Below are 22,211 nucleotides of genomic sequence, written 5' to 3'. Positions count from 1 at the left end.
CAAAGGGGGATCCCATTCTGGGTCTCCCGGGCTGCCCAGTTCGCCACCAGGACCGAAGCCGACCCACAGCAGCCCGCCAAGGTCAGTGTGCCCCAGGCACCCTGCTAACACGCTTCCCAGACTGCGCCGCGGCCCCGCGGGAGGCGGGGGGAGCCAAGTGTCCTGTCAAAAAGCGGGTGGGCTGCTCTGGACGGACATTCCAACCGCACCACTCCTCACTCTGTGTGAGGGCAGACACGGGGCCACACGTGCCACACACGCCCCCCGAGCAAGCCCTCGGCTGGGCCTGGTGGCCCTGACCCGGCCCCGCCGACTCACCTTGACCAGGTCATCGATGTTGACCTTGCCATCCTTATTTTCATCCAGTGCCGAGACCAAGCTGATGAGCTTGTTTTCCGGAATGTGCTTGATCTGCTTCATGGCACTGATGAGCTCGGTGACGCTGATGACAGTCTCCCTGGGGGGACACAGCCTGCATGTGGCACAGACGTACCACAGCCTCGCCAGGCCTCCCACGGGTCAGCTCGACCCGGGCAACTTCTCCCTCCCTCCAGGGCCCCTCGCCCCTGCATTTGGGAACGCCCGGCCAACTCGGACACAAAACCAGAGACCATCAGTCAGTCCAAGGTCTCCCTGTGTGTGCAGTCCCCCGGTGAGCCCCGCCTCTCCACTGGTGATGGGGACAGGGAGTCCCGTGGTTACTAGGACCGGGTCCCTCAGGCCTGCCCGTGCCGTGGTCAGAGTGGGCCCACCCTGCACAGTAGGTCACCCCGGGAAGGGACACTGACCTTGTCCTGGGGGTGAAGGCCCCCCAACCTGAGGACAGCAGGACCTCTGCAGCCAGCCCACCCGCCCCTCAGAGACGTGGGCGCTCAGAGCACAGTGCCCAGCCCACGGGAGCATCGAGTGTCAGCCGCTACCACCTGGCAGAGTCGTTTCCTTGGCACACAGTGACCTCCAGAGTGGGGGCCATCACCGAGCGCCTGTGTGTGGAGGGCTCGGAAAGAGGGAGGAGGCAGGAGAGCACTGGGAATCTGGGAGAACAGGAACTAAGCGTAGCTGTGGCTGGAGGGGGAGGAGAGGCTGGGGGTTCCCAGGGGAGCTGTAACCCTCTGTACATTCTGGAAGGACCAGCTTGATAGAAGCCTGGAGAGAGAGAGGTGTGCACTATCGTGGCCAGGGGGAGAGGAGCCAAGCCACGGCTGTGGTCCTGACAGTGGCCAAGGTGTGCGTGTGTGTGCATACACGTGTGTGTGTGCAGAAGAGGCCACCCTGAGAGTTCCTTCAGTAAAACGATCACTGAGAAGTGGACACTGAAAAGATGTGGCTGGGCTTCTGGCTGGAACCACTGGGTCAAAGGTCAGGGGCTGGCACCACGGCAGAGAAGCACTCCAAGGCCAGAAAGGCCCTGGGCTCCCCTGGGCCGGCACCTGAGGCACACTCACCCTGCAGGCGGGCTGGCGGCGGCCGTGCCCAGTTTGCCAGCCGTCTGGTCCGCCTCCAGCTGTGCCAGCAGGCCGTCTATCTGCCCGATCATCTGCTGCACTCTCCGCGTCAGCCTCTTGCTGGCCTTAGACTCCTCCACACAGACCTCTGTGCCCGCCTTTGAAAGTTCCTTGATCTCTTGCAAGTCCTAGTGAAATGATTTAGCGATAAAAGATTGTCTCAAAAAAAAAAAAAAAAAAGAATCTTACAATTAACTTTATCTTGTAACAATTAAATTAACCCAAAGTGGCATCACAAAGATAAAAAGTTCCAGGTCATTAACAAAACAGAAACCCACCAATTCCAGCCACGGAAAGCTGCAAAGTCTTATTAGCTTGGTTCTGCAAACCCAAATACTGTTTCTGTAGCAAAGAATGGGATCTATTTGAGTCTCAGCTTTCTTCATGTGTCTTTTAAGACAGTAAATAAATGGTTGAAAGAATTAAGGAACAAGAAATGTCTTCTTAAACCCTGAGTCAGGATTTTCCCTGTGAGCAAGCATTACAGGGAGGATGGAAAACGGGGCTAGAGACGAGGAACCGTCTCTTCCGAGTACGTCTGTGAAAACACAGGTCTTTTACACCTTTTTACAAAGTAGGCTCTACACCCAACGTAGGGCTAGAACTCAGGACCCCGAGATCAAGAGTTGCACACTCCACCAACTGAGCCAGCCAGGTGCCCCAAAACAGCTCTTTGAAAGCAGATTAGAAAGTAGTATTTAGAAAACAAACAAACACGTTTTCCTTAGACACACACACACAGCGTACGTAACAGAGAAATCTCTTTCCGGGAAATGTGAATGAAACTAAGATTTCCTTTATCAAACATCCAGGCTTTTTATCCCATCCCTCACGTGCCTTTAGAAACCACAAGGGGCAGGCCCCTGGACGGCCAGCACCGCAGGACTAGAGCAGGTGCCGTTCATCAGTCGTTGAGCACCCCTGGGATTTCCTTCCCTGTCCAGGTCTGTGGAGCGGCCCCCACCCCCCCACCTGGCGGCCCCGCCCACCTGGCACCCCCTCACCTGATGCCCCCCCCACCTGGCGGCCCCGCCCACCTGGCACCCCCTCACCTGATGCCCCCCCAACTGGCAGCCCCGCCCACCTCACTGTAGTCCTGCACGTCTTCCTTCAGCAGCTCCAGCTCCTCCTTCTCCTTGGTCAGGGACGACTTCTGCTCTTTCAGCTTCGAGCAGGCATTGCTGATGATGTCGATTTCCTCTTTCGTTATTTCCTCTTCCTGTGGAGAAAACAAGGGCACACCAGGGAAAACCCGGTTGAAGGAAAGCCCTTCCCCCTCCACCCCGCCAGAGAGTCTGCTCCCACCGCGGTGGGCAGAGGCCAGCAGAGACGCGCAGTGCCCGTGCTCACTGCCCACGGTGCCCGGGGGCGCCCCGAGCGTGGATCTGACGTGCACGCGCACTCAGGAAACCATCGGCCACCCCAAAACCTCGGGGGTCACACACTGAGCAGGTCCCAGAGAGCGAGCTCCTGCACATGTGCCCTCGCTCGCCTTCTGAGTGGGAGACCCCGCGTTGTCTCACGCCTTTCAAGTGCTGAACAGTATCCCATCCGGAACACCTACCCAACGCGCTCACCCACTGTTTTATATTGTAGCTCCTTTGAGCTTCCACAGACGTCTTAGAAGACGTCCGTCTGTGTCAACAAAAAGCCTACTGGGATTTTGATGGTTCTGAATCTGTACGTCGGTCGGAGAACTAACACCTCGCACGCATCTATCTATGAGCGCAGGAAATCTGTTTTAGGTAATCAATCTCAACACTTCACAGCATTCAACGTACAGGTCAAATTTCTCCCTAGTAGTTCACTTTAGGGGCTGGAAACGATACACTTTTTGAAATTTCGACCCCACTGCTCATCACCAGTACAGAGGACACAGCTGATTTGTAGCTGCTCACACCGTCTGTGAACAGGCAGTTTCATTTCTTCCTTTTGACGGAGTGGTTTTACTTTTTCTTGCTTAGGTGTCCTGGCCACAACCTCTGCACGGTGCGTAGCGAAAGTGGGCGCCCTCGCCAGGGGCCACGCCAGCCGCGGCACCTCTACAGATGTCCTCACTGGGGTGAGAGGGTTCCCCTCCACTGGCTGAGAAGTGTGTTTTTAATCAGGGAGATGCTGGATTCTGTGAAGTACTTCCGTATTCACAGAGATGGTCGTCTGTGGCTTTTCCCCTCAGCGTGTTGCCACTGTGCCATGTTCCCGGACAAGCCCCCCGAGACCACGGTTATCCTTTTCACAGAACAGATGCGAGGGACCCGCTGCATGTCTGCTGACAACTTTCACACCGTGCTCACGACGGACGCGGTTCCGAAGGCTCCTCCTGCGGACCTGGTGCTGGCCGATGCTGCCGATGCTCGCCGCAGTGAGCGAGGAAACGACCCCCCTTCGCTTTCTGCAAGCAGTCTGTGTGGGACCCCTTCCCTACACGTTTGGACTCACAGGAGCCTCGCCTGTGGAGCCACGTGGGCCTGGGTCTCTCCGTGGAAAGGCTTTCGGCGCAAGCTCGACTTCTGCGCTGAGGGAGAGCTGTGAGCGTCCTCCGTCGGGCCCCGCAGACAGCCAGCGCCGCTAAGACCTACAAGGCCGCACCGCAAGAGGGGACAAGCCGCCTGTTCCACCCACTCTTTACGGCATCTTTCTGGGGAAGAAAGGTCCTCCGCTTAGTTTTTTTAACGGTTTGTGCTTCTTGCTAAGAAACCCTTGTTAAGCCCTAGTTCTCCTGAGACTCCGAAACGTCTTTTCACACTCAGGTCTTTAATCCGCTGGAAGTGGGGTGCATCCGCTTCCGTGAAGACAGCTGGGCACACCCACTGGACTTAATGACAGGTGCCTCCTTCCTCCTGAACCGCGTGGGCCCAGCCGGGTTCCATCTCTGCTCAGCTGTCTACATCCCAGCCTTGTCCCACCTCAAAAACAACGCTGACACCTCGGGCCCTGGCCCTGACCCTTCCCCGGGTCACCCTTTGAGGGCAGCTTGGCCAAGTCCTTGGGACCCTCTCTCCCCGCCCCTGTCCCCCACCCGATGTGCCAATACCGCCACAGGTCTGCTTCCCTCTCTCTCCTAGGTCGTGTCCCAGGATGGCCTTGGCCTCCCTCCCCACCACTGTCCCCAACCCCCAGCAGAGGTCTGCCCCGAGCCCCAGGCCTCCCTGCCACCTGCTCCAGCGCCCCCCACCCCCCAGGCCTGGAGAAGGCTGAGACACCCCAGGGGGCCTTTCCTGCCACCTCTGCTCCAAACTGCTCCCGCCAAGGCCACAGACCACCTCCCCCTACCCATTTGGAGTCAGTCTTCAGGCCTCCCCCACCAGACCCTCAATACTCCTGACGAGGCCCACCCTCCCCTGGACGCAGCCCCCTCTACCCAGGCGTCAACGTGTCGGACCGCAGAAGCGCGGCCTCCATAGCCCCGTCTCTTCTGACCTCTGGACCTGGAGGCCGCCCGGGACCCTGCCTGAAATCCCCCAACATGGATCTGCTGCCCGGGCCTCACTCCTCCTCCGCCATCTGTCTACCTGACTCCTGGGAGATCAAGACGGAAGGCGTCCCACAAGGGGAGGGGGCTACAGGCAGGACAGTGAGGCCACCCTGAGAAGAATCCCTAGGGTGCACAGCACATCAGACTGGGGCAGGTGACAGCGGGCAGGCCCTCCCACTGCACAGCCCAGCCAATAAAAGGGCCTGTGGACCTGCCTCCAGGCATGGGGGGCCCTGACACTCGGGCTACAGAGGGCTGGGAGGAGGGGGTGCTAAGTAATGGATGCCTCGACCTTCCAGGTGCTCAGGCCCAAAGCCTGGGGCCCAGCTGGCTCTTCTCACACCACACTGGGCCTCCCAGAAACATCGCCGACCTGCGGCCTCACCTCCTCGCCCCACAGCTACTTACTAGTGTCCAAAGCCAGGCCGTGACCCCCGTGGCCCCGTCTCCTCAGGAGCCCCCGCTGCGCAAGCCAGCCCCCTTCACCCTCCGGTTGAGCTCCAACACAGCCTCCACCCCCGGGGGGGCAGGCGAGGGGGCGCGTGCGCGGCTACCTTTGAGCCTTCCAGGACGGGGGCGGGGTCCTTCAGGGCCTCTGACGGCAGAGTCACCTCAGACACGTCTGGCTGCAGCTCGGCCACAGGCCTCCCAGGGGCGGCCTCTGCCGTCACGTCCGGCTCTGCTTCCTTCTGAAATGCAAGACCACTGTCAGCTCGGTGCCTCTGGCCGCCGTCCCGAGGCGTCCACGCCGGCCCAGGCCAGGGGCGCGCTTTCGACAGGCCCGCTCCGAGCTGGCGGGCGCTGTAAGAACCTGTCAACCAGCGGCAGGTGACGCGCCTTCTGTGGGCTTCACGGCGGGCCCCCAACAGGTGCAGTGACGCGGCCCTGGGGGGCTGGGCGCTGGCGTTTCCCAGGTCAACCAAGGCCCCCATATAAAGCGGCTACGGAGTCTGATTCCATCCTCGGCCCTGCCCTGACAGCTCTGGGAAGCTGCCCACACCTTCCAGAGGGGACACCTCGAGGGCCGCGTGACCTGCCGGCCAGGTCCTGCCCCCACTTCAGAGCCGCAGCCCCCCGCCCCGAGCACCCCTGCGTCCGCTGTGCCACCCGATGGCTCCAGGAAGGACAGAGGAGGCGGACCGTAGGGACTCGGACCCGGTCCGCCAGCGGGAAGGCCGAAGACCACCTTCGGCCTGTGCCCCGCTCCAGGCGGCCCCCTCTCCGGGCAGGTCCAGGGGCCCTGCTGGCCGCTCACCGCCGCCTCTGAGAGTCTGCGCAGCTCCTTCTCCCGGTGCTCCTGCCGGATGGCCGCCTCCTCCTGCAGGGTGGCCTCCAGCTTCGCCTTGTTGTCCACCTGCTCGCCCTCCACCTCGGCCGCCTTCACCTGTGCTTCTTTCGCCTTCAGAGAGGGGACACCCGTGAGGGGGGGATGCCGGGGAGGCTCGCACAGCACCCTGCCCCCAGCCCGTGTTTCTGAGAGGGGCCGCCGTCCGGGCTTCCAAGGGGAAAGGACCACACCGCGGGGACCCCAGCGGCGGGCAAAGGCCACCAGGCGGCCAAGGGTCACCCTCTGCACACACCACCGGAGTCCTCGACGTTCAGGGAAAAGACGAGACGAGAGAGAAGCTGGGAGCGTGGATCCAAGGGCTGCCCTGGCCGAGGAGGGGGCCTCTTCTGCAGCTGCTCCCCCCAGAAGCGAGAGGGCCCCTTCCAGAGGGAGCCGCAGAAGGCAGTACGCACCACGATCTCCGGGAGCGTCTGCAGCGTGGACTTGAGCTGGTCGGCGGGCGAGAGGGTGTCGGGGAGGTACATGGCCCGGGACAGGATGAGCAGGGACGTGGGGATCTCCTGATGAAGGTGCAGCTCCAGCCACTGCAATCGGGGGTTCGAGACAGACTCACCCACTGGCCGTGCCCCGTGTCTGCCTAACCCGGGGCCCGGACCCTGGAACGGTCCTCTCTGTTCTGGTTTGATGGGGGGGGGAGGACTCGAGTGGATGGGCGCACCGAGTCGCCAAAGGAAGTTCTCCCAAGAACGGGAGTCCTCAAGTTCCACCACGCCCACCTACCGCTGCCTCTTACGACCTGCCGCCCGCCCTCAGGGAGTCAAGCATGAGATGCCACACGGCATGGCGGCCGGGCTCAGAAGAAACTGAGCGAGACGCCCAGACTCTGTTACCGAAGCTCTTCACTTCTGTCACGTAAAAAAAAAAATGAACCACAATGGTAGCACCCGTGGCCTCATGAGGCCCTCAGGGCCCCGCATGCCTGCCGAGCGCCCGCACTGCTTACGGCTGTTTCGCGATACAAAGACGGCCTTCAAAGTGACAAGGAAGCCCATGAACATGTGTGGACACTATCTGGACGCAGGACGGGAGGTGGGACAAGAAGGAAGACGCACAAACACTCGGATCCCCGACAGCGCCGTGGGGGCAGCGCCCACACTCACACGTGTCCTGAGCGTGCTCAGAGAAGACTGGACACAATCCCAGGCACGCGTGGGGGAAGACACAGGGAGACTCACCCTCCAGAGAAGGCTCCGTCTGGGGGCCACATAACAAACACCGCTTGTGTCAAAGGAGAAGCGGGTACTGACATATATCCGTCTACACGCGGAGGGGAACCGCCAAGGAGGGTGCCGGCCGGCACCAGACACACCATAGGTCTTCGGACGCGACAGCTGAATCGCTGTGAACGCGGAATGTCGCCTCCCACTCAACCTGATGCCAGCTGCAGAGCTGGCCTCTGGGTCCCGATCAAGGGCCCTCCGGGCTGCAGAGGTGTCAAGACAGCCGAGAGAGGCCCCTGGGGTGGGCTGGCCCGGGCCTATTTACCCAGAGGTCTCTGGCCTCAGTTAAGAGGCCGACTGAAATTTCAAGGGAAGTTAACCTCGTCCTCATCTGTCCACAGATGACCAGGAGGGGACAGTAAGGCCGTTATCGACCAAGAGCAGGGGAGAAAAACCAGGCAACATTCAGAGCCGTGAACACATGGCACGTGACAGGGTCACCACACCCTCGTCCGGACCCCCAGCCAGTGGGGGGGGGGGGGGGGGGCTGACACCACCGGATCCCGGGGAGGTCTTGGCACAACAAGCCTATCGACGCTGGCCCGACGTAAGGGAAAGCCCCTCAACCACGCACCTGCTTCAGCTGCTCCCTCAGACGATCCTCTGTGACTCCAAGGGCCCGCATGCCTCGTGCCCGACACGCTGACTGCAGTTCCTTGACGTTCAGGCTGTCCACCCCTTCCTCGGCGATTAGCTACAAAAGAAAGCCGACAAACTACATACGGAAAGGTCATCAGAGGTGGTGGTGCTTATGTGACACGCTTGGAACCCAGCGTCTAAATGCCAGACGCTTCCCTGATGTGCCTCACCAGGCGCAGGACGAATCGCCACCACTGAGGCCTCCGCTCCGGGTCCGGAGTGACCAGGCTGTCCGGTGGGGGGTGGGGGCCTCGGGGAAGCGCACGGTGGCCAGGACCGATCCGGCCTCTGCCCAGGCCCGGCTCCTCGCTCTCAGCGCCCCCTTCCTCTTCCGCCGCCTCTTTGTGAACACCCCGGCTGTCCTCCCCACCCCACCACGGGTTCTCAGGATCCTCAGGACAGAGGAGGAAGGAGGGAGAGCGGGGCGAGCCTGACCGCAGCCAGAGCCCCCTCCCTCCTCCTCAGCCTGAGACTACGGTGATGCAAGGGAGAAAAATAAACCAGAGTCCCGGAGACTGAAGACACAGAATGTCGCGGAGACGGTGCAGGGGTGGCAGGGGAGGGGACAGAAAAAGAACCAGAGTGGCCCCAGGTCGATGCCGCGCAGGGGTGCACCCGCCACCTCATTCGGCCCCACTCAACCTCACGACGACCCCGGGAGGCAGACGCATCCATCGCTTCCCTTTTCCAAAGGAAGCTTCTCATCCCGGGCTGACTGGAGATCAACACGCAGGTGTGACAGGGTTTCTCCCAGCGGTAGCGTCTCACGAACCATAGTGACAAAACCACACCCAGAATGACGGCAGGACACCAAGCCGGTCATGGCAGAAAACCCTTCTTGTCCTTTCACAGACACACCGGCACCTCCTGAACCCGTGGCGACCACGAATCCGACCACTAATCCAGCCTTCACGCGCGTCTGTGTGTGAAGCATGTTGCACGGGTGGGGTCACACGCGTGCACGCACACGCTGCTGGGGATTCCTGGAAGACTCCTGCAGGCTGTCGAGCACATTAACCATGACTTCTCTTTCGGGTGCTAACTAGCTCTGCACAGTAGGACCATCCGGGCTGACCTTCTCCCATCGCACGACAACTGGGCTGTTTCCGCTGTGGGCTTATAACGGAAAACCTCGTTTTTTCCCCTCTCCCCATCTTCCTGTGGGAAACACGAATTCCACGGCGCTTCCGAGTCTATCTCCTCATATGGCGTTTTCGGTGGTCGCTCTGGGTGTTACCGATGGACGCACGCCCTCCGCGTCCTTGTTCGGGTCCAAGCGAAATGTGGAAACCTCACCCCCGGACGCCCCTCAGCCCTCTCCTACTCTAAGCTCGTCTTAATGTCTCTTCCTTCCAACCCCACACGGCACTGTCGCTTCTGTCTCAACTATCACACGGACTTTAGAAGGCAAACGAGAAGGAAAGTCTACTGGGTTTACCCGTATTTTGCTGACCACCTTCTTTCTTCTTCGTGTTCCAGAGATCTTTGAACAACACGGGCTTAAACTGTCCACAGGTCCACTTATGCACAGGTGTCCCTCGACACAGCAGTGCTGTAAACGTCCGTTTCTTTTCCCTAGCGTACTTCATTACACAAACACAGCATACGATACACGTAACCCACAAAATAGGGACTAATGAACCGTTTATGTTCTCGGTAAGGCTTCAGGTCAACAGTAGGCCATCGGCAGTTAAGTTTCTGGGGAGCCCAACGTCCTGCACGGAGGGCGGGGCTGTGCCACCTGCTGGCCCACCGTGGGGCAACAGAGAACAGGACGCTCCCTCTGCTTTGCGTTTTTAATGGAGTCAAATCCATGTGCTTTGGGTATTTTTCCCTTTAATCTTGGGCATTTTGTTTCTTTCTAAGAACTCAACTTGAAACATCACAGAGCCAAGAATCCTGTAACAAGTGCAACTGTAAACACTGCCTTTTTATACACACTCACCATGGACTTTTGCTGCCTTCTAGACAATTTATTTTGCCACGCGGTATGACTGCAGCTGTGTTAACTTATACGCTGTAACTTTATCTCACTCACGCGTAAAGGAAACTTCTACTGTGCCGGGACCGTGCCGGGGGACCGTGCCGGGCCCAGTGTCCTAAGCCCCACGTTGTTCAAGCGTTGATTACTTCCTGTTTAGAGACCCTCCTCCAGGTTCTCGCGGGGGTTTCCTTCTCCTGAGAAGGTCTTGATTCTCCCCTCTTTTTCAGAGGATATTCGCTGGATACAGGATTCTGAGTTGACAGGTTTTTTCCAGTATGTGAAAAATACTGTTCCCTCCTCCTGGCTGCCACAGTTTCTGATAAGCAGCTTGCTGTCCCTGGGGTCACCCTCCCTGTGCCAGACGCCGGTCTCGCTCACTGCCGTCACGATTACCTGTCCTCGGCGCTGCTTAGTGTCACGGTGATGGGTCTTCATGTGGATTTCTTTGGGTTGGTCCTGCCTGAGGTTCACGCAGCTTCTAAAATGTGTTGACTTCAGGGGCACCCGGGTGGCTCCGTTGGTGAAGCATCCTCCTCTCGATTTCAGCTCAGGTCACAGTCTCTCAGTTTGTGAGTCTGAGCCCTGTGTCGGGTTCTGCAATGACAGCACGGAGACTGCCCGGAATTCTCTCTCTCTCTGTCCTTATCCTGCTCACACACTCATGCATGCGTGCATGCTCTCTCTCACAAAATAAATAAGCTTTAAAAAACAAATACAAATAAAATGTGTTGACTTAGGTCTTTTACTGAATGTGGAAAGTGTTCAGGAGTTATTTCTTCAAACACCTTCCCAGCTCTAGCCTCCCTCCCCTCTTTCCAGAACTCCGATGACGAGTATGTTAGATGCTTTCCTCTAGTCCCACAGGTGGCTGAAACCCTGCTTGTTTTTTAACTGTTTTCTCAGATGTTCAAATGGGTGATTTTTTAAAGTTTTTATTTATTTAAGTGATCTCTATACCCCACGTGGGGCTTGAACTCACAACCTCAGATCAAGAGTCGCACACTCCTTGGGGCACCTGAGTGGCTCAGTCAGTTAAGTGTCTGACTTCAGTTCAGGTCGTGATCTCACAGTTCATGAGTTCAAGCCCCGCCTCGGGCTCTGTGCTGACGGCTCAGAGCCTGGAGCCTGCTTCAGAGTCTGTGTCTCCCTCTCTCTCTGCCCCTTCCCCACTCACACTCTGTCTCCCTCTCTCTCAAAAATAAATAAAACATTAAAAAAAAAAAAAAGTGGCACGCTCCTCCAACTGAGCCAGCCAGTGCCCCAAACAGGCAATTTCTATAGTTTATCTTAAAAGTTCACTGATCCTGTCTTCTGTCCTCTCCTTTCTCCTGTAGGGCTCATCCACTGAGCTTTTTGTTTTGGATTGTATTTTTCAATTCTAAATTTCCATTTGGTTTTTCTCCCTCCTCTTTTTTAACGCTTATTTATGTATTTAGAGGGAGACAGCGCAAGCAGGGGAGGGGCAGAGACAGGGAGGGAGAGAGAGAGAATCCCGAGCATCCTCCGCGCTCACAGCGTGGAGTTGACCTGGGGCTCGATCTCACCAATTGTGAGACCATGACCTGAGCTGAAATCAAGACCTGATATCCAACCGACTGAGTCCCCCAGGGGCCCGTCTCCTCCTCTTTTCTCCTGGGAGGCTGTGTCTCCACGCGGCTCACTCCCTAGCTGCCCGGTGAGGCGCCACACGCGGCTACTTTGGGCCTGCTGTGTGCTTCCTCACCTCCGGTCTCCGGGCTGGCCCCACTGCTTGGCTCCTCTCACGGGGACGTGAGAATCCTGTCTCAAGCCCTCCGAACACAAAGCCTAAGCCCTGCGTATCACTTACTGCAGCTGGCCACTCTGACCACACTAGCAATAAAGGCCAAGTCCCACGTCCTCCCTTGCTCCCGCTTCCTGGTCCCCAGGGGCATCAGCGTCTCATGTAGTCCTGAGCAGGGGCTGTACCCGCTTCTGGCGCAAACGTGAGTCACAAGCTCCCTTTGATGGCTGATCTGTCTGTGCCCCCTCTCGGTTACACCCACAAATTACACCCGTGGTAGTTTGGAACAACTAGGGGGCCGCCTCGTTGCTGCCAGGCTCCCCATTCAGCCTCCGCCAAGCCCCAGAGGAGAAGCCAGGGTAGCGGGGAGCCCTCCACGCACCTCTGGGGCTGCCCCACCTGGCCTCTGGACGCCATCCAAACGGGGTGTGCAGGGAAGGTCTTGGAACTGCCAGGCCCCCTGCTGGTCTCTATGGGGACACTGTGCCCCGGGGGCCGGAGCGGCAGCTCGTTACCACCCACCGGGGAGGAAGGAGCAGCCTCGTTGGCTTTCCCTGACGCCACCCCAGTTGTGACATCCTGAAGAGGGTGGAGGTCTCAGCCCTCACCCACCGGCGCCTGCCGTGGGGGGACTACTTCCTCTAGTGTTTGGCTGGAGTAGAGCGTTACCGTCTGAAGCCTTCTGTCCTGCTAGGCAGCCCCTTTCCTTTAAAAAAAAAAAAAAAAGTTTATCTACTTATTTTGAGAGAGAAAGCGCGAGCGGGGAAGGGGCAGAGAGAGGGAGAGAGACCTCACCAACCGTGACATCATGACCTGAGCCAAAATCAAGAGTCGGACGCTTAACCAGCTGAGCCTCCCAGGCGCCCCTGGAGAGCCCCTTTCCTGTCCTCTGGCCAGAGGGAGCAGGCTTTTCTCAGGGTTGTTTTTGTGTGTGTTTTAAATAATCTCTCTACCCAACGTGGGGCTCGAACTTACAACCCTATTGGTAAGAGCCCTGCCCGTCAGGGCTTCCGGAGTCCGCACTCATCAGCAAGCCTCAGCGGCCGCTCCTTCAGCACCAGGGCGCGAACACCCACTTGGTTGGTCCTGGGGTCCCAGGGTCGTCTTCTCCCACTTCTCAGAGACTTCTTGTATTTGGTTTTTACTTCACGCCCAGGACAGCGGAGGCCCAGGCCACCTTTCTGACAGTGCAGGCTGTTCTGTTTCAGAGGGCTCTGAGGCACTGAGCCGTGATTCGTCCAAGGTCACAAAGCAAGGGAGTGGCCAGGACTCCAGCCGGGGCCACCTGCCCCTAGCTGCCTCTCCTGAGGTGGGGGCAGCCACACGCAGGCTCCCGGGGAGTGAGGTGGCCCCCAGAGGACTGCCCGTGCCAGCCCCCCTCACGCCCACAGAGTGGGTGTCCCAAGCGCCTTCCGAGACGCAATGCGTACACAGTGGAGGAAGGACTTCCTTTCAACCCTACAAACCCGCAGTGATGGCCTGCCACTTCCAGCTACGGCCAGGAGCCGGTTTTTGCCAGATCGGCACCCCTGCCGAGAGCTACTAGAAAAACCAGCTGAAACGAACACAGAAACAGGCTCGGAGGCACCAGAAAGCTAGCACAACAGGGCTCGGGGACAGCAAGATTACGCAGACCGGGAAAGACGGGACAACCACGGGGGTGTGAGCCACTGGGGACCCAGCGACACTTGCCGACGCGTAGCGCAGGCTCAGAGTCCAGGCCAAAGGCCCCTGCTCAGAGGCAGAGACACCCCGCCAGAGCCAAGAGGCTGCCGCCCAGGGAGAGGGAAGCGAGGAGCCGGGCAGGAAACGTGCACAGAGCGGGGCGGGGCTCCTGGGCTCTGGTCCGCAGGGGGCACCGCGAGGAAGGGACACAGGGGAGCTGCAGCCCACGCTCTGTCAGGGGAGCAAACCAGAGGCAGCAGGGCCGGCCCCGATCCGTGGTTAGTGGTCTCAGGCCAAGTGGCCCCTCTCTAGCGGGGCAGACCCAGGCGGGCCCTGCCTGGAACCTCGGAAACTTCTCACGGACAACGTCTAGGTCCAGGAAGGAGACACTGCAAACCGGACAAAAAGACCCACAGACCACAGCTACTGGAGTGGTCAGACACGAACTATGATGAGCACGTTCGCGAACACAGAGAAGTGGCCGGGAGCAGAGACCGGACACCTCCGAGGTGCCTGTACGGCCGGCAGACGCCGCAGATTCCGGGGCCGGCAGCGCTCTCGGAGACAAGGGAGAGGTGTAGCAGCTCTTCCTGGAAACACTGGAGGGCACACTCTCAGAGAAAAGGGAGGGTTTTAGCAGCTCTTCCCGGAAACACACTGGAGGGCACATGCGGTGGGGGACACCGTGGTCAGCACAGCCCTAGGAGCAAGGTGGTTGCTTTTGACCTCCTGCCCTTCTCCTCAGGAGCCCCAATCCTAGGTCACTCTTCTTATGAAGACTGTCAAAGATCGGTAACAAAACTCTGTGTCAAAAGAGCGTGGCTTCTGTTTTGATTTTATTGAAGCACGGGGACAGGATCCGTGGGCAGAAAGAGCTGCTAAAAGACGTTTATCACAGCGCAGCTTAGGGGGGCAAAACGTTAGCCAAAGTACCGGTGAATAAGTCACGACGTGTCCACACCATGAAACATCAGGCAGCCACTAAAATTCACCTTTTCAACAAATACTTAGCGACACGGGCAGGTCTCCTAATGTCACGTCAAGGGACAGACCGTAAGGGCCGTGCGGTTCCAACGTCATTCCAGGAGACGCACGCGCACGCTGGGTGTGTGCACGCAGGCCACAGTGGGCAGAGGCGCAAAGTGCCCACCGCCGCGATCTGGGAATGACAGGACCGCTGGTGACTCCGCCTCCCCTACGGTCAGGACACCGGAGCCCCAGGTGCCTGGAGAGGGTGGTCGCGAGTGCGGGTGCCCACCTTGTCGTCGGCCTTGATGGAGCGCAGCCTCATGGTGAGCTGGAAACGCAGGAAGTTGTTGGTGCCGATGGACTGCAGCTCCAGCAGCTTGCACAGGGCCACCAGCTGCGGTCGCGTCAGGTTGTCCAGGGTCAGCTCGTCCTCGAACAACTTGGAAAAACGCAGGATCTCCTCGTTGCTGGGTCTCTCACCGGTCTCTCGGATCTGTGGGAACAATCAAGCGAGCCACCCACTGGGGGGAGGGGGCTCCCTAGCACCGCCCACGGCCTCGGGCCACACGCCCCAGCTGGAAGTGCCCCGGACCATCCACAACCCCCCCTTCGGATCTCCCTGGTCGCCAGGCTCCTCCTGGGGAGCAGCCCCTCGAGGGCTCCAAGCGCCCAGCCTGCACTGGCTCCCCCGGGGTGATGCCTCCCTGCAGCTTCCGGCCCCCCTCCCGCTCGTGGACCCTTCCCGCCCACGCCAGCAGAGCCGTGGCCGTGGCCGTGGCTGTGGAGCAGCCTCGGGGCCCATCCCCTCCTCCCCCGGCCTGGCCCCCCAGCTCGTCACAACGGCAGGGTCTTAGTTCCGAATCTACTGAACTCTGCCTCCCCTGGGGCTGCTGCAAAGTACGGAGTCACAGGCAAATAATTCTGATGTCAGCAAGCTCAGGACAGCAGGCCCAACCAACATCACCGAGCAGGGTTAAACCCCCTAGGGCACCAGCCCACGGCGGCCTGGGGGCTCCACTCCCGCATCCCGCAGTGAACAAGAGGGACGGGAGGCGCGCCCTACGTAAGACGGGGCGGCCCTGAGGCTCTCCCCGGCACTCGGACCGGCACTCGGGACCGGAGGGCTGAGGCCCCCAGGGCTCTGAAGCATCACGGCACCTTCTGGAAAAACACGGAGAAGTCTTTGGTGGCATTCCCCTTGGCTGCCTTGTTCTTCAGGGCCATCTCCTCGATGGTGTCCTGGAGGAACTTGGCCAGCTCCAGCTTGACCCGCAGCTCCTTCTTCAGCCTCTCCTCCTGTGAGGTCAAAGAGGGGGTGCTACCCTCCCCTGGCCCACACCCCGGCCCCCGCCTGCTTCCACCCAGCACGGGGTCCGCTTTACCCCTCAGCCCGGCACCTCCCGCACTTTCCTGAGCGGCACGCGCTCCCCCGGGGACTGTGCCTTCCCAGACTCGCGCTTCCAGTTCTGGGCCTGAGAAGATAGTCGTGGGGCCCCTCAGGACAGGGACCGGCCGCTGAAGCTTCTAAGCTTCGTGGGCCGTTGGGCCGTGGGTGAAACAACGCTGTGACTGCGGGGACAGCAGATGGGCCCTGCCCTCCGCAGGTCGCACCGCCCACGGGCGGCCTCTCCCCGTGGCCTGAAGGACAGTGGGCTACAGAAACCGTACTTTAAAACACATTTAAAGAAAAACAACTCCGTAACCCACCGTCTACTAATCACAGCACAGCATGACCCAATTAGGAAGAAAACATACAACTTCAAAACCATCGACCATCTGAACGTCAGCCACAAACAACGCAGACGTTGTAACTACGCCCAAATTCGCTCTGAAACGAGCTCACGGCCCCGACGCCCCGTCACCTTGATGGACTGGGTCTCGAACGTGGACGGCAACATGTTGGGGAAGAGCTTCACGGCGACAGGGAGCAGGAACTCCATGAACGGCACCACCACAAAGACCAGGAAGGGGACCAGGCGAAAGAGGTCAGCGCATATCCGGAGAAACTGGGAAAAGGCGGAAGGGAGCAGGGGGTGAGGCGTCAACACCGCTCACGACGACCGTCAGTGGCGCGACGGCAGCCCAAGCCCGACGGGGGTCGGCGAGGGTGCTAAGTCCCGACAGCCCGGCACGCTGCTCCCAAAGGCATCTGTTTCTCCAGCGTCCACACCACGGGAAGACAGCCTTCAGAAAGGCTAGGAGGGGCGGAAGCCGGCGTGGGGAGCGGACCGCCCATCCCTTCTCGCCCTGTCCACCAGGGGGTTCCGCTCTGCGGAGACAGCCTGACGCAGACACCGTGCTGCCCCCTGAACTCGGAAGCCAGCGGGATGAGAACGGCAGGCCGAGGCCACCAGGGAAGGCTGTGGCCACACCGCCCGCCCCAAAGAGCCCGCAGAGAGAGTGTCACGGCTGTGACACTGGGCGAGAGGGTCTGACCACACAGCAACAGTTAGGCCAAAACCCAACGCTTCCTCGACGTGAACCCACTACTGCTGACACCAGTAAACACGTTCACAAGTTGAAAGCATCGAAAGCCCCCGAGTGACACTCAGCGGACACTCGCTGCTGGGTCCCCAGGCAGCCTTCTCTTCAGTCTACTCAGTCAACACCTTTGACCCCAAGCTGCCTAGGCTCACAGGAACCGAGATGCACGCTCGTGCCGGTCGAGGTGTGCATTTCCACGGTCGTTAACTACACGTCTCCGGAAAAGCGAGGTCATTCCTAGAAACGGCTTTGTTCTGGCCTCTTCTGACACTTACGACGGTCAAGTGGCATGTTCCTGCCGGGGCGCCGCTCCCCAGATCCTGGCGGCCCTTCGCGGCAGTTGGGAGCCACCTGCCCCGTGGTGGTGCGCACTGTGACCACCCGGCCAGAGGGTCCCCTCCCCAGCACTCTGTGGAGGAGACACCTGAGGCTCTTTCTTCTCCCTGGGCAGCACTCACCCAGCTCTTCCCAAACCAGTCTCTGCTCCAAGGGTCATGGAACAGGGACCCCGACCTCGAGCCCGTCTTCCCACGTACAAACCTTGCCCGTTCACTTTTCTTTTTCTTTTTTTTTTTTTTTTAAATTTTTTTTTCAACGTTTTTTTTTATTTATTTTTGGGACAGAGAGAGACAAAGCATGAACGGGGGAGGGGCAGAGAGAGAGGGAGACACAGAATCGGAAACAGGCTCCAGGCTCCGAGCCATCAGCCCAGAGCCTGACGCGGGGCTCGAACCCACGGACCGCGAGATCGTGACCTGGCTGAAGTCGGACGCTTAACCGACTGCGCCACCCAGGCGCCCCATCCCGTTCACTTTTCTATCTGTCGTCAAAACAGACTCACGGATTCCTGTACTTTTTCATTTGTTTACAATTTATTACTATTTTTACTTTTATGCTCAAATGGTCCCAGAAGAGGCCCTTCAAGCTGGTGTCTGTGTTTTCTGACATTCCTCCTTAATTTTTTTTCAGCAGTTCTATCAAGGTTTAATTTACATTCCGTGACATTCACTCACTGTGAGTGTGTAATTCAATGATTCTTGGTAAATTTACAGCTTGTGAAACGATCACCAAAATCCACCTTTAGCACACTGTCATCATACCATCAAGTGCCCTATGTCCATCCGCAGTCCATTTCAACCCTCAGCCCCAGGAAAACGGTAAATCGATTTGTTTCTCTAAGTTTGCCCACATGGGGCTGTAGAAGACATTCTTTGGCATCTGGCTTCTGCCATGAGACACACAAATGCTTAGGCATGTTATGTCCTTTCGATGACTGCACCCCTTTGACATTATGCAACGTTAAATGCCAGGATGACCTTCTTCATCCCTGGGTATCTTTGCTATGAAACCACCTTAGTCTGACATTAAGGTGGCCACGTCAGCTTTCTTCCGACTGCTGTTAGCAGCACTTACTTTCTCCCATTTTTTCACTTTGAATCTATTTGTGCCTTTACTTTTTTTTTTTTTTAAGGTTTATTTTTAGGCCATCTCTACACCCAACGTGGGTCTCGAACTCACAATCCCAAGATCAAGAGTCACAGGCTCCACTGGCTGAGCGACCCCGACACCCCTATTTGTGTCTTCATATTTGAGGGGTGTTTCTTGCAGACTGCGTGTAGTTAGGTCTCGCCTTTTAATCTCATCTTACAACCTCAAACATTTAATCGGCAGAAAACCGTATGATCATCTAAACAGATGCAGAAAAAGCATTTGACAAAACCCAAAATCCATTCCTGATAAAAACTCTGATGGAATTTACAAAAATGATACCAGAGGGGCACCTGGCTGGCTCAGCTGGTGAAGCATACGAGCCTTGATCTAGGGATTGTGAATCCGAGCCCCACGTTGGGTGTAGAGATCACTTAAAAGTAAAATGTTTAGGGGCCAAGACATGATATCGAGGTTCACGAATTCAAGCCCTGCATTAGGCCCTCTGCTGTCAGCACGGAGCCCACTGTGGACCCTCTGTCTCCCTCTCTCTGCCCATCCCCCGCTCGCGTTCTCTCGTTCTCTCTCTCTCTCAAAATACATGTTTTTTTAAAAAATGTTAATCTTTACAAAAGATTACAAATGTTCACAAAAATGGGAAAACAAATGTTTGCAAAAAAAATGTAAAATCTTTAAAAACAGTAACAAAGAAACAAAAAAGATCCCAGAACAACCGTCTTTGGTGACTCTGCAAGATATAAGATCAATATATGAAAATCAGTTGTGCGGGCACCTGGGTGGCCCAGTCAGCTGAGTGTCCGACTCTTGATTTTGGCTCGGGTCATGATCTCACAGTTTGTGAGTTTGAGCCCTACGTCAGGCTCTCCACAGACAGCACGGAGCCTGCTTGGGATTCTCTCCCCCTCTCTCTCAAAATAAACAAACATTTAAAAAAGCTTTGTAAAAATTAGTTGTATTTCTATATACAATTGACCCTTGAACAATACAGGGCTAGGGGCACTGACTGTCCCATACGGTCAAAAAGCCTCGCGTAAATTTGGATCCCCCCAAAACTTAACTACTAAAAGCCTGACAGCCTACTGTTGACGAGAATCCTCAGCGATACGTAAACAATTAACACACACTTTGTATGTTGTAGGTATCACATGCTGCATTCTTTCAATAAGGCCAGACAAAAGGAAACGTTAAGAAAATCTTAAGAGAAAGTACATTTATAGTAGCGCACACGTTTCCATATTTTTTCCATGTTCGTATATTTATAAAAAATAAACCCACACAGAGATGGATCCACACAGTTCGAATTGTGTGGTTCAAGGGTCACCTGTACTAGCAATCAACACGTGGAGACTGAAATTTTAAAAGCTCTGTTCACCCACACGAGCCAAAAGACGGAAGAAACCCAGTGTCCGTGACTTATGGACAGGTGAGAAAGTGCGGTCCATCCACCCAATGGAGTGCTATTCAGCCTCAGCCTCAAAAGAGGACTCCTGCCGCCTGCCGCCTGCCGCCACACGGATGAACTCTGAGCAGACTAAGTGCAGTAAGCCAGTTACGAAGGGACGGACGCTCTGTGACCTCCCTTACATGAGGCCCCAGGGGAGTCAGATCACGGAGACAGAAGGGAGGTGGTGGGTGTCGGGCTGGAGAGTGAGTGTGGAACGGGGGCAGAGTTTCAGTTTGGGGAGACGGCAGGGTTCTGGAGACGGGTGGTAGGGACGTTCACGACACTGGGAAGGTCCTCGGTGCCGCATAAGCACAGACCGAAAAATGGCTAAAAGGGTAAATTTTAGGTTGTTTACTTTGTAACAAAAAAACCTATTTATTTATTTATTTAAAAAAAATTTTTTTTTTCAACGTTTATTTATTTTTGGGACAGAGAGAGACAGAGCACGAACGGGGGAGGGGCAGAGAGAGAGGGAGACACAGAATCGGAAACAGGCTCCAGGCTCTGAGCCATCAGCCCAGAGCCTGACGCGGGGCTCGAACTCACGGACCGCGAGATCGTGACCTGGCTGAAGTCGGACGCTTAACCGACTGCGCCACCCAGGCGCCCCCCCAAAAAAACTATTTATAATAACGTTAAGAAAAAAAGAAACTGCACAACACTGTTGAAAGAAATGAAACAAGAAATCTGTTTTATTCCACACTGGCCACGCCCAGAGGTGCCCGCGTTCTCTTTACTTTCTGACCCAGGCTCCTCCTCTTGTACCACTGCTGTCCCAGCTGTTGCTGGGCTCAGTCTCCAAGGAGCCCTGGCTCCCCCTCGTGGGGAGGAGCGAAGCCCAGGGCCGGGGGCCCAGTGTGCTCACTGCTACCAGGCTGTCGCTGCTGCCACATCTGCTGGAGCACCAGGCTCGACCACAGGAGGGGTCAAGGACCAGATGAGAGCAGGCTGGTGCAGCCAGAGCCTCTGAGGACATAACACTCACTGCGGGGCCTTGGAGAAGCCTCGGTGACTCCCAACCACATACCTGGCGTCGAAGGAGGACCAGCGAGCGGTTTAACCGTCCCAAGAGCGTCGCTGCAGATGAAGGCATCAGCCCTCCGACGTGCTTCAGCTTAAGCAAGCACGCGGTGGGAAAGCTCTGGGAGGAGGAGCCCCTTCCCGAAGGCCCCCCGCCCTCGGCTCCCCAGAACCCCTGGGAGTGTGCCGACCAGGCCCCGGCTGCAGCCCCCCGCACGGTGCTGAGGCACCTAAAGGAACGCTCGGCTAACTGAGCGCGAACGCAGGCCGGTAACGGGACAGAGTCTGCCTGCATGGCCGCCGGACACTTGTCAACAGACGCACGCTGTGACCAGACCTCAGCCCTGCTTCTCCATCCTCCCTGCTGCGACGTTCACACTGCCACCGAGAGGCATCTCCAGGGTGCGCCGACTCTGCTGTGAGCATCTGGGGGACAGAAACAGTCCTTCCAAACCCTGCAGGTCCACGGGGCCCAAGGTCAGAACACAAAACTACTTTCCCAATACTTCTATTCCACAGCAATCCTCAGACGTTTCTGTCATTCTCTGTTTCACACGATCAGCATGCATTCAACAGTTGTGACCTTAAATTCACATTTCATTTTTTTTTTAAGGAGGGCTGACTTTCAGCTGATCGCAGTGAGGGAGCTGCTGTGCTATGTGGGAAGCCACCACTCAGAAACCGGTCGTCCGTGAATGGTTTAAAGCACCAGGTTCCCCACGAACGTGCGCTGCATGACAGGCAAAGGGGTGGCCTTGTTGCCCAGGACGAGGGGCTCTCGGCACCCAACCCTGGTCCCGACGCACCAGGGCCGGCCGGCAGGGCCGGCGGGGGAGCAGCCATCCGAGGCCATCGAGGCCCCGTGGCGCTGTCCTATCATTCCGCCTGGGCAGGATTCTGACTCAGAGGTGGCCAGTCATAATCCCACAGATGGCACCTTCGCCCCATTGGAGCCTCGGCCAAGCACATATACCAGGTGTCTGGACTGCGCCTCCTCTGGACTGAGGATCACCATGGCAAGCACGCCCCGCCAGTGGGGTACAGCTAACTTGTCTCACGGCGGTCCAAACCCAGCTCATGTTCCCTGGTGGGGGCGGGGGGGGGGGGGGAACAACCCAACGTTTGGTGAATTCTGCTTCACGACAACAGCAAGAGTTAAATTCACATTTCAAATCTATCTTCCACTTAAACGACTCCTACAAATTATTTTACAACTGCTTGCCTTTGTAAATATCCTAATTGTAAGA

General features: G+C 57.5%; 1 protein-coding gene across 2 annotated transcripts in view; it reads right to left on the bottom strand.

Annotated features, from left to right (window-relative positions):
* LETM1 (leucine zipper and EF-hand containing transmembrane protein 1) overlaps positions 1–22,211 on the bottom strand; it is a 41,288-nt gene that overhangs the window by 3,723 nt on the left and 15,354 nt on the right. The window contains exons 4-13 of one of the 2 annotated variants that reach the window (XM_047094177.1): positions 16,430–16,573; positions 15,726–15,863; positions 14,857–15,060; positions 8,123–8,242; positions 6,721–6,852; positions 6,236–6,379; positions 5,535–5,666; positions 2,590–2,724; positions 1,446–1,633; positions 319–457 (exon numbers count right to left, since the gene is read on the bottom strand). In XM_047094177.1, coding sequence (XP_046950133.1) covers positions 319–457; positions 1,446–1,633; positions 2,590–2,724; positions 5,535–5,666; positions 6,236–6,379; positions 6,721–6,852; positions 8,123–8,242; positions 14,857–15,060; positions 15,726–15,863; positions 16,430–16,573 — 1,476 coding nt within the window. Of the gene's footprint in view, positions 1–318; positions 458–1,445; positions 1,634–2,589; positions 2,725–5,534; positions 5,670–6,235; positions 6,380–6,720; positions 6,853–8,122; positions 8,243–14,856; positions 15,061–15,725; positions 15,864–16,429; positions 16,574–22,211 lie in introns of both variants that reach the window. The other variant, XM_047094176.1, reaches the window with a different exon arrangement.

This window comes from Lynx rufus, unplaced genomic scaffold (genome assembly GCF_022079265.1).
Source record: "Lynx rufus isolate CCGP_SWC_20201006 ecotype Redwood Valley unplaced genomic scaffold, mLynRuf1.p SCAF_38, whole genome shotgun sequence".
Classification (NCBI taxonomy): Eukaryota; Metazoa; Chordata; class Mammalia; order Carnivora; family Felidae; genus Lynx; species Lynx rufus.
Note: the sequence above shows the minus strand (reverse complement) of the source record. Positions and strands in the feature narration are given on the sequence as shown.